General features: G+C 42.2%; 1 protein-coding gene across 1 annotated transcript; it reads right to left on the bottom strand.

The window, feature by feature from the left end:
- Positions 1 to 6,067: 6,067 nt before the first annotated feature.
- Positions 6,068 to 11,070, bottom strand: LOC139465497 (homeobox protein rough-like). Its single transcript, XM_071247221.1, has 3 exons — positions 10,746 to 11,070; positions 6,587 to 6,821; positions 6,068 to 6,200 (listed from the first exon to the last, which is right to left on the bottom strand). The coding sequence occupies exons 1-3, from the start codon at positions 11,008 to 11,010 to the stop codon at positions 6,068 to 6,070; spliced, it is 633 nt and encodes a 210-aa protein (XP_071103322.1). The 5' UTR covers positions 11,011 to 11,070.
- Positions 11,071 to 12,168: the final 1,098 nt, after the last annotated feature.

Here is a 12,168-nt window from a genome sequence, read left to right as displayed (position 1 = left end):
TACCAATAAAGATATGACTTTCGCTGTGAACGTTACAACGCCCGAAATGGGGCTTAAATACACAATCCGTCGTTTTTTTATAGCTATCAATGTGAATACTACAAATCGTTAGCAATGGAAATATTAACAATCGTTAGCAATGTGAATATTAATAATCGTTAGCAATGAGAATATTAACAATCGTTAGCAATGTGAATATTATAAAACGTCAGCAATATGAGTATTAAATATCGTAAGCAATGTGAAGCTTAGATATCGTCGCCAATGTGACTATCATAATCGCTAGCAACTCGAGCATAAGAAATCGTTAGCAGTGTGAATATTAGAACTACATACTAGAAATAGTGAAATACAACGATGCTCTAATTTTACTAAAATGATTACGCGAATGACTGTTATCAATTAAAATACAGACAGCTTTGTATTGATGAAAGGGGAAATGAATGACGATGAATATTAATGTTTGTATATAATTGATCTCTTCAGGTGTATGATGGCTGTGCACCAAAGGAAATAGATTGATCGATCCATGTTGTCGTCCGGTAATTTCCGCATTGTATCGATACACATTGATTTTAATCATTTGACTTCGCGTAACAAATACTCAGTAACCTAACATTGCACATCGTTCACTGTGGTTAAGTATGGACATCGTGTTTGTAATCGATTAGTAATAAGTGGCTCTTGTTTCTCTCCTAGTAAAGCAATCACACAAGTCCAATCACTCCAATTGACACAAAATCCTGATTCGTCACAAGCCCCGTCCAACTTTTTCCAACAACCTCAACCAAATTTCCGCCCGATTGCCGCTATTAATAAATAAGTATTAAAAAGCGGCGACGACTCCGACTCTGTTTAATGGTGATCGCTGAAGCTTTTAGTCGCAGGAAATTAGCCTCCTTGTCTCGGGGAAGTTATTCTCATTAAACTGTAATTAATTATTCACTGCCTCCATCTTGACGTTTCAAATCGGACAGTGCAGCTGCTTCTTCCCATTCGTTGGTCTATGACGTCACGACATGCGCAGACAGGGATGAATAATGGCATAATCACACACATAACATGACTATACCAAATGTTTACAAAATGACCTGGCATATAACGACACATAACATGACTATACCACATGTTTACATAAAGACCCGGCATACACCGACACATAACATGACTAGTGTTGACTTCATGACCCGGCATATAACGACACATAACATGACTAGTGTTGATTTCATGACCTGGCATATAACGACACATAACATGACTAGTGTTGATTTCATGAAACGTCATATAACGACACATAACATGACTAGTGTTGACTTCATGACCTGGCATACAACGACACATAATATGACTAGTGTTGATTTCATGACCTGGCATAAAACGACACATAACATGACTAGTGTTGATTTCATGACCTGTCATATAACGACACATAACATGACTAGTGTTGAATTCAGGACCTGGCATATAACGACACATAACATGACTAGTGTTGACTTCATGACCTGGCATATAACGAGACATAACATGACTAGTGTTGATTTCATGACGTGGCATATAACGACACATAACATGACTAGTGTTGACTTCATGACCTGGCATATAACGACACATAACATGACTAGTGTTGATTTCATGAAACGTCATATAACGACACATAACATGACTAATGTTGATTTCATGACCTGGCATATAACGACACATAACATGACTAGTGTTGACTTCATGACCTGGCATATAACGAGACATAACATGACTAGTGTTGACTACATGACCCGGCATATAACGACACATAACATAACTAGTGTTGACTTCATGAGCTGGCATATAACGACACATAACATGACTAGTATTGACTTCAAGACCTGGCATGTAATAACATATTAACGCACACAAGGAATTAGATCTATAGCTATATAGGGATTGATGTACATCGCGCGGTCACATTTGCATGTTTTATCACAGAAACACCATCAATGATATAGGTGTGGATGCGAGTGTTTTGCCAAGCGCATCCCTGGCTTCATATCACTGACAAATCATATCTCTGTCCGCATCAGTTATTTACCACAGTGGACTAGCTGTACTTAATACAAATAGCTTTCGGAGTCACGGGGTCATTGTGTCTGTTAGTTGGTGGGTGGTGAGCAGCACCCAAGTCACCCCGAATATCATCATATCCCCGTGGTCGTGGCTTTACCGAAGTGGTAAACGTCTTTCACACGCATCAGTTTCGGCTGTCGCCGCACATTTAACTAACACGCCGTGAACAAACTGACTTACTGTGAGGTTCGGCATTAAACCCGACTCACCCCCTCATTCATCGAGGTAGTGTTTCAGAGACTGTTGACGTGCAACACTTGATTGGGGTGGTTGCTTTAGTCACGAGGAGTGGAGTGAAAATATGATGCACAATGAATGAATGAATGATTGTGTGTTGTAATCGGGGAACATTCACTGTCCAGCCACGAGACTGACAGCCACACCCTTGAATATATCACAAATGTATTTACGTGTGTGGAGTGTAATACACAGAGTGATATATGTATATACAATCATATATGGCGTATGAATATTGAATTTGGAAATGTCCTCCACATCTCCAAATCTAAATTATTTTGAAATATTTACAGACGCCTTGGATATTGTAACCTCGATCAATCAACTTCTGAGCAAGAATTGTATGACATTCTTTGAAATCTTGGTAGGAAGTTCATGTTCGATTGTACCTCAAACATTGTGAAATGTAAACACCAAGGGTTAAACTGCAACACTATGCTCGACATTAAGGGAAAGTTTACAATGGGAAAATTGAAGTCATCCTTCTTGTCTTGTGGATAGTGTTTTGTCACTCTGAGTATTTGTGCGTAGATCTAAACATGCGCCAGATGAAGCGGTCTCCTTAATGTCTGGAGTCAGGTGGGTAAATCAGTGGAGGGGAATTGGCAATCGATTGTAATTGAACGACATCAGATCATCGATTGACCTGAAGCTTATGTTAAACGTGTTGGCCAAATAACCTTGTTTTGACTTGCCCATCCAAGCTGAAATTCAACTTCATGTGCATAGAGAAACAGACCAACAGGAATGGGAACGCAATTAGTGCCAAGGGGTTGCTTACGTCTTGCCTAAATGTCTTAGCCCCAAATTATACCTAGATGCTATCAATGAGGAAGTCCAGAATTTCACATATTGTTTTCTCACACACGGAGTCATTAAACTTCAGGTGATATTTGCTTTCATTTCTGACCAATTGACCTGACCCTCTGAAGACAGATATGTAACTATGTCTATGGTCGCCACGTTTTGTAAAAAAACCCAATTGATCAAAGTCATCCAAATCCTTTAGGTTTTGAGAATCTACATGGTGTTAATTCAACTTGTCTCAAATATTTTTTGTGAATATAATGAAAGTTCTTTCTTAATTGCATCAAGGATTGTGGTTAATCTTTGGGACAGGGATTTGGTGGTACATTTGCTGGACACAGAAATATATCTCTCTTTGTACTCATTTCTCAAGAGGGAATGTTGTCGATCTCTCAGTATAATGTAGTCGTCTATATCATGTAGGGACATGTCAGTATAATGTAGGGACTGACAGTATAATGTAGGGACTAGTCAGTTTAATTTAGGGACTTGTTCGCATAATGTAGGGACTTTTCAGTACAATGTGGGGACTTGTCAGTACAATGTAGGGACTGGCTAGTGTAATGTAGGGACTTGTCAGTATGATGTAGGGACCTGTTAGTATAATGTAGGGAGTTGTCAGTATAATGTAGGGACTTGTCAGTATGATGTAGGGAGTTGTCAGTATAATGTAGGGACTTGTAAGTGTAATGTAGGGACTTGTTAGTATAATGTAGGGAGTTGTCAGTATAATGTAGGGACTTGTCAGTATGATGTAGGGACTTGTTAGTATGATGTTGGGACTTGTTAGTATGATGTAGGGACTTGTCAGTATAATTTAGGGACTTGTTAGTATAATGTAGGGACTTGTCAGTACAATGTAGGGACTTGTTAGTGTAATGTAGGAACTTGTTAGTGTAATGTAGGAACTTGTCAGTATAATGTAGGGACTTGTCAGTATGATGTAGGGACTTGTCAATATAATGTAGGGACTTGTTAGTGTAATGTAGGGACTTGTTAGTATAATGTAGGGACTTGTCAGTATGATGTAGGGACTTGTCAGTATAATGTAGGGACTTGTTAGTGTAATGTAGGGACTTGTCAGTATGATGTAGGGACTTGTTAGTATGATGTAGGGTCTTTTCAGTACAATGTGGGGACTTGTTAGTATAATGTAGGGACTTGTTAGTATAATGTAGGGACTTGTCAGTATAATGTAGGGACTTGTTAGTATGATGTAGGGACTTGTTAGCGTAATGTAGGGACTTGTCAGTATGATGTAGGGACTTGTCAGTATGATGTAGGGACTTGTCAGTATAATGTAGGGACTTGTTAGTATAATGTAGGGACTTTTCAGTACAATGTAGGGATTTATTAGTATAATGTAGGGACTTTTCAGTACAATGTGGGGACTTGTTAGTATAATGTAGGGACTTTTCAGTACAATGTAGGGACTTGTTAGTATAATGTAGGGATTTGTTAGTATAATGTAGGGACTTGTTAGTATAATGTAGGGACTCGTCAGTACAATGTGGGTACTTGTTAGTATAATGTAGGGACTTGTCAATATAATGTAGGAACTTGTCAGTATAATGTAGGGACTTGTCAGTATAATGTAGAGAGTTGTCAGTATGATGTAGGGACTTGTGAGTATAATGTAGGAACTTGTCAGTATAATGTAGGAAATTGTCAGTATAATGTAGGGACTTGTCAATATAATGTAGGAACTTGTCAGTATGATGTGGGGACTTGTCAGTATAATGTAGGTCGACTTGTCAGTATAATGTAGGTCGACTTGTCAGTTTAATGTAGGTCTACTTGTCTGTATAATGTTGGGACTTGTCAGTATGATGTGGGGACTTGTCAGTATGATGTAGGAACTTGTCACTATGATGTAGGAACTTGTCAGTATAATGTAGGTCGACTTGCCAGTATGATGCTGGGACTTGTCAGTATAATGTAGGGACTTATTAGTATAATGTCGTCATGTCAGTGTCAGTTCGTCGTTGAGCTGGGACGGGTAACTAGGGTACCCGGGTCGGGTGGGTACTGAGTAGAACCCGGGTACCAACAGGACTACCCGGGCCCCTGGTTAGTCACATGACACATTGTTTAATGACAAAAGTATCTCTATGGTTACACTACAATGTTCGCATTTCTTTCTGAGTATGCACCCATTCCTTCTGATTGCTCATATGGCTGAATAAACAGTTTCAGTGTATGAATGACCAGATTGTTTAATACATGTATCTACATACGTTTTGCCAGGGCTATGCTAAAAATATTCCCAATCGGACATTTTGAGACATCTCCTGAGACCGATCGACAGTAGGTACCCGGGTATGGTCGGGTAATAGGGGGTAGGGTATCCGGGTAATAAATTTGGACTCGTCCCAGCCTTAGTACGGCGTGAATGTGCTGATGGTGCTGACAAATCCAGAATCAGAATCAGAATCAGAATCTGGGATTCGAACCAACGACGCAACTCTGTCTAACAACACTTGGCCACCCTTGACCGTCCTTACTGTGAGGTTAGTATGAGAAGAAATCATAAATTGCTTTACCAGACTTGGATAAAAGTATTTATTATATGCATATTTGATGACACTTCGCCTATAATCACAAGTGCATGACGGCACGGTCGCACTGAAGCAAATTATATATTCAAACACAAAATACAACGTGGAAGAGGAGGCGATGAAGTCGATCGTACACATTTGCATAAGGAGCAAGTCTTGGTGCAATAATGCAAATATATGTTCTGACAGGGAGCACATGTCCAGATGCACTTCCAAAAGAATCACTCACAAGAATTTAACATCGAGAGGTCATTCCGGCCTCGTCACGTCAATTAGCAGTTTTTTCCAGGAAGGTGGAGCGTGTTTCCTTGGTCTGCCATGAGTTCCGGCAAGTCTTTGGTAGCGGCACGGAGCAGGGGCCGACCTCACGCCACACTGGAAGACACCTCGGGGGCGGGCCTCCGAGACCAGGGGTCCCAGGCCGGAAATGAAGTCACGGGAGAGGTTGTCAGTGGCAACTGTCCTGGATATGGCAACCCGACTCCATAACTCATCGCTCTGAAACATTAACTCATCGTAAAGCCGCTTTAAACATTACCTTAAATTAGTCGCATGCTTCTTTCGTGAACACAATACTAGCGATCCTTGTGATTCGGTTTGAAATCAAACTGTCAGTTATTTTGAAAAATAATCGTGATGCCAGAAAAAAATACTGTGCAATTCTGTTTGTTTCGTTAGCGATTAGTTTCATCCGAGGACATAATATAATCTATTTTATGGTCTCTGGTCCATTTTCGGGTGTCACCCTTTCCTGATATTGCTCAAATAGTGCTAACAGCGGCGTAAAACCATACTCACTCACTCTGGTTAATCCAACACATTCACGGCAACTATCAAACCACAGTAATCATGCGTAATATAACAAAATGTCGCCAGATGTTTACCGTATTTGCTGATCTAGATGCGCCTTCTCTATTCTCTTGTCTTTGGCGCGCCTGTTCTGGAACCAGATCTTGATCTGTGTCTCCGTCAGGGTAAGTAACTCTGCCAGCTCCAGTCTGCGCGTGCGCGTGACATACTCCGCCCGCCTGTACTCGACCTCCAGGCGCAGCGTCTGCTCGCTGCTGAACGTCGTCCTCTGCCGTCGTGGACGCTGCTCTCGCCTCTTGCGACGTGGAACTGTAGATTATAAAATTACACATAATCTTCACTTAAACAAACGAACTATTTGTAATATCAATAACGAATGTTGATAACCTACACCTACAAATAAAGCTCCAATGTTTCACACGATATATTTGAGGTGTATATATGGAGTGAAGGGTCGTTGGTGATGACCAGCTACTGTTTCTGTGGTTACAGGCCGGCAAAGCCACATTTCGAAAATAGATAGCCCAAATTGATGTGGCGCTCCCGGCAATGGTTATGGTTGCGTGATTGTATAATGTGGCTCTCGCGGCTATGCTGTCAAAACATGCTTTGTGATTCTAACAGGTTACCGTACATAACAAAACAAGTCTTGTTTTCTCATTTCTTATTCAACAAGGATATTCATCAGAACTTTACATTGATGAATATGAAAAGCATATGAATATCATAATGGATCATAACTGCATAACGCCCACGTGGTCAGCATATTCCATCTCACTCAGGTGTTGGTTCAGGAGCTGGATCTTGAGGGACGCAATACGTGCATCGATTGCCTTGTACTTCTTCGTGAAGGTTCTGACCACTGGTGAGAGAGTCTCAGGACTGCAACCTCTTTGAGTTACTGCTCTCGCTGAAATAGCTTCACTACCTCGTAGATGTTCGGGTGGCACTTCTTGGCAAGTTTCTTTATCTTGTTGTGACATCCTTCCAGGTGATTGTTGGTACGGTGGCCTTGGTTTTTGAAATGGTTCCAAATCTCTGGCATGAAGGCCTGTCCTTGAACCCAACTGGTTGTCACGTAGTCCATGAAAGCAGTCACTTTAGGGCCAGCAGGAGAGTCAGCAATGGCATCAAGCCACACATCATCCACTTTGTCACGAGGTACTAGAGGGAGGGCAGCAGCTCTTCTCACCAGCTTCTTTACCTACTCATCTTCCTTATAGTCCATCACCAGACCTTCTTTCTGCACCCTCCTCTAATCTGATCAAACAACTTGGGACAGGCAAATGTACCATCACAAAATACAATGTCTGCAGTACACAAATGTTCAATGTTCTTGTCTGTAGTGAAGATGAGGATGTCGTCACTAACACGGTGTAGGAACTGGTCGCCTCCCTCAGTCTGGGAGTACTTCTCCTGCAGCTGGATCTGGGGTCTGCTGTCAGGAAGGCGGGGCAAGGTCTTGTGTCTCTGGCGGTAGAGGATAGTGTACAGTCTGCAATCTCTTCCTCATCACGCGCCCCTCGATGTACAACACGTGCAGTGATGGTACTCCGTGGTGGCGTCTATAATTTTTCCCTTGTAAATACACAAGAGATATTCCGAGAGACATACAAACATTAACCTAAAAAGTTATGTCACCCTTAAGATTCTTTTGATTTAACATGACTTCCACAAAGTGTTTCACAATACGATTGCAGCAACATATACTGGGTTTGTATTGTTCTTCTGTGGTGCTCGTCACTTGGCAGTAATGTTTGCTACGTTCGCCCCAAGTTGTCAGACATCCATTTGACCAGTCAAGTGTGACCTGTCATACGGCCTGATCTTAGCTACTAATTACTGAGCTGGTCCATACGGTGGGCAGAGTAAGCTACTCCAACTCGTTGAGTGATACAGATTAACTAGATTATGATTGCGTTTGTAAGTTGCTTTGATCTTTGTCGGATTGGGTATGTTTTATTAGCGAAGACTTTGAATAGGTTTTTTTTCCAATGATGTAGTATATAGGAAACTTGGTGAAGATTAATAAAAACCTTTTAACCGTTTAGTTTGTCCTGCATTATTTCCATTAAATACATCGTCAGGTAGACTAAGACCACATTAAACAGATTAAACTCATACCGTACTATATTACATGGAGTCTGAGTCAGTAAGGTATGCCTATGCCATTCAGTAAACTGGAGATGAAATCAAAATCAAAGCCACCGTAGCCCAGTTGGATGCAAGTAAGATCGGTAGATGGCTATACTAAATGCGATCTCTTTAACTCCGAAAGCAACAACAGTAAGGTCTCGCCGCCATGGCTGGTATAGTACATAGTACTTAGAGTCTCAGAGAGGAACCCCACAAGTAGTTCTTGATGGGTTCACTTGCTCCAAGAATCAAACCAGGGCCCAGACCACACACAGGAGATGTATCATGAAGACCTGCCGAGGGAAATGTTCCACTGTTGGGGACTTTCTTCAAGATGCCTCGGACTACTGCCATCCACCTACAGTTCCGACTCCTGTCAAGTTGTCAGTTCTTTTAGGAAACAGACCAGGCTATCTATGTCTGATCAGTGTAACATTTTCGCTATGTAAGTATTAATAGTAGTGAAATATTTTCCACATTAAAGTTAAATTCATACATCCTGTAAATAATTTAAAATGTGTGATTTCTGGTGAATACTTCAAAATGTGTGATTTCTGGTATGATCTGATGATTAAAAGTGCATCATAAGCCTGTAATGTGTGTTTTCTGGTCTTTTCCACTTTAATGAAAGGTAAACAGGTAACTATTGCTTGACTAACAACCTTGACCAATCCTGGTATACGCTGTCTGACAAATGGGATGTCTGGCAATTAGGAGGTTACCTTGCTTCAGGGCGAGAATTGTGTGAATATTCATTTTATATAAAATTAATATGCCCATTCACATATCTTAATAACTTATTCATTCATGTAGTTAAAACATGGGTTTAAATCTACGTTTAGGAAAATCGGGAATGACTCCATTTCATGATTATGTATATGAAGCGTGAAAGACTCATTTACCTTGGATATAGTCTGAATCGTACAATGGACTCCCCTGCATTAGCTCAGATGGAGGTATATACTATCTGACATAAAGGCCTAGCTTCATCTTCACGTGGGGCGGCGGGGTAGCCTAGTGGGTAAAGCGTTCACTCCTCACGCCGAAGACCCGGGTTCGATTCCCCACATGCGTACAACGTGTGAAGCCCATTTCTTGTGTCCCCACCATATTGCTGAACGCGGCGTAAAACAGCACTCACTCATCGTACTCCTTAAACTGTCTGGCCGTGATATAGATGTAACACAGCCAAACGCGGCGTCACGTCATACTCAGTAACACAACAGCGCAGTTGAACTCACTTCACAGTTACGACACTGTAAGTCAGCATAGTCAACATGTTAATTGGCAGTTGTGTCAAAAGCCTAACACAACTGTCTCGATTTACCATAACATTCACTGTGCTTACTCAAGGTAGATACGTACATGAAGACTTGCAGATCATTGTACTTCTGACAAAATCATACACTGCGTCACCCGTTGATGTATCAGCGTGTCTGCAAGTCGTCCCCTTGACGACACCGTGCCTGTTCTCTTATCCCGCCACACTTTGTGTGAACATTCAATCAGAAGCTAAATCATGTCCTGTCTCATTACCCGATCAAGACAAAAGCGTCTCCGAAACTTCCCCGAAATGATTAACCCATTAACATTTAAACGTTATTGTTTCGACCGTGAGGATGTCCTCATATGCGACATGTCCTGCACTCTGAGCCCAATGTAAGCCATGTGGTCAGTTAGTTGAACATTTCAAACCTTTCATTCTAATTGATTATATATTAAGTAAATATTTTACTACATGCACGTTACTACCACAAGTAACAAGATAACAAGACATGTGTTCGTCACAGACTGTCTTCAATACAAATCAATGACCACGTCTAGCCTGACTGAGTGGTATTAACAGTTAGGAAAGTGTTAAGATTAATTTGCAAACTGGTGGCATCATAGAATCTACCTGGCATAAGTGCGATGTCATTAGGGCGGCTGGGCAACCTAGTGGTGACAGTTTTCATTCCGTAGGCCGGAGTTTCCACACACGGGTGCAAGATATGAGGCCAGTTATGGTTCCCCCCAGGGATAATGCTGCAAGAGTAACACAATGGCCACTCACGCACTCTGTTGCCAAGGCTAAGGGTGATAATGATGTCTACTTACTATATGACGGCGGTCCCTCGGGGAGGTAGAGCCCACGGAAGTCGAGGTGTGGGGTGAGGGGCGTCCCTGTCGCAGGCTCCAAGGTAGCGCCTTCCATTCCGGGGAGATAACCCATGAACAGGTTAGACAGCCGTATCCCCGGGGGTAGAGGCGAGGGTAGCGGGATTGGAGGGAGGGGTGGGGCGCTAGCGACTGGGGGCGTCCATCGAGCGGGCACAGCGTGGGTGCTCTTGGGCTCTACTTCTTTCTCAGATGATGTCGTCATAGTGAGCGGTACCAGGTCCTCCTAGAATCTTCGTCTACAGTATTGAACGTTTTACCTATACGAAAGTCTTCTCTGCTGATCTACGCCGTGGGCTGGTTGATGTGGCGCGCTTCTTCGTGGATTCCCATCATTGTGGCTGGAAATATCCTCAAGAAATAAAATCTGCAGGTTGCAGATGAAGTATTTCGGAGCGATTTTAACTTTTCAAAGTTGTCGTCCCTAGGCTTAACAAATGTCTCGATGTACCGTTCCTGTATGCTACGATACCGTTCTGGCACTCAGTGGAACTAACACTCCGGCTGCTAATGAAGATGCATGTAAAGTTCGGTTAATCCTGGGGCGGGTATGGAAAGCGCGGGAACGGCCGCGTGCAGGGGCACACGAGGCGTGAGACCAGATATGCTTTCTGTGATTTCTCCAAACTATCACTGGTTTTAATCAATGATTAAGTGCGGCCTCTAAACAACCGGCAATTGTCAGTGGATACATAAAAGAGTCGTTTTCTTCTCATTATTGTTAGCAAGCGGAGCAATTTCCTCCTCCACTAGCTTCATTATCACGCATGCGCGGTTCTCCTCGCTGCGCCCTAGGCCACAAAGAGGCAGGAAGAGCTCAGAGGAGACAGTTCCGATTAAATACATCTGAATTTCACAACACATTGGTGATAACTGTTATAACCAATAATTGCACGATTAACAGACTGGGGCTAGCCACACGTGCGGCAAGTAATAAGCTAATTGGTTTTAAATAATTCATCTCATCACTCCAATTCATGGGCGATCGCTTGACAAATTGGGTTGGCGTTTTTGCGGCGAGTCACGTGAGATACGTTTGCAAAAACTTCTTCTCTATATGCAACATCTCTGACTGTAGTAGGATGTGGCTGTCCAGGCATCATGATCACTCGGAGAATTAATAATCTGTCTTATTCAGGAATTATTTATAGAGGCATTAGACAGGGATCTAATAGTACAGCGCTGTACCCGGAAGTGACAATTAATGAGAGAGTCCACGCGACCGCGCCATGGGCTCCCATACAGGAGCCGTGTGTACAACACAGCTGTGTCTGTCCACGATGAACACCTTGTGAATACCTTGTAACTGGAGTTGACTCGATTCAGTCTAGAGACCAACAGCGAGTGAGTGAGTGACAACTTT

The sequence above is a fragment of the Haliotis cracherodii genome, unplaced genomic scaffold, assembly GCF_022045235.1.
Source record: "Haliotis cracherodii isolate W230 unplaced genomic scaffold, xgHalCrac1.p SCAF_18, whole genome shotgun sequence".
Classification (NCBI taxonomy): Eukaryota; Metazoa; Mollusca; class Gastropoda; order Lepetellida; family Haliotidae; genus Haliotis; species Haliotis cracherodii.
This window is presented reverse-complemented; position numbering and strand designations above follow the sequence as displayed.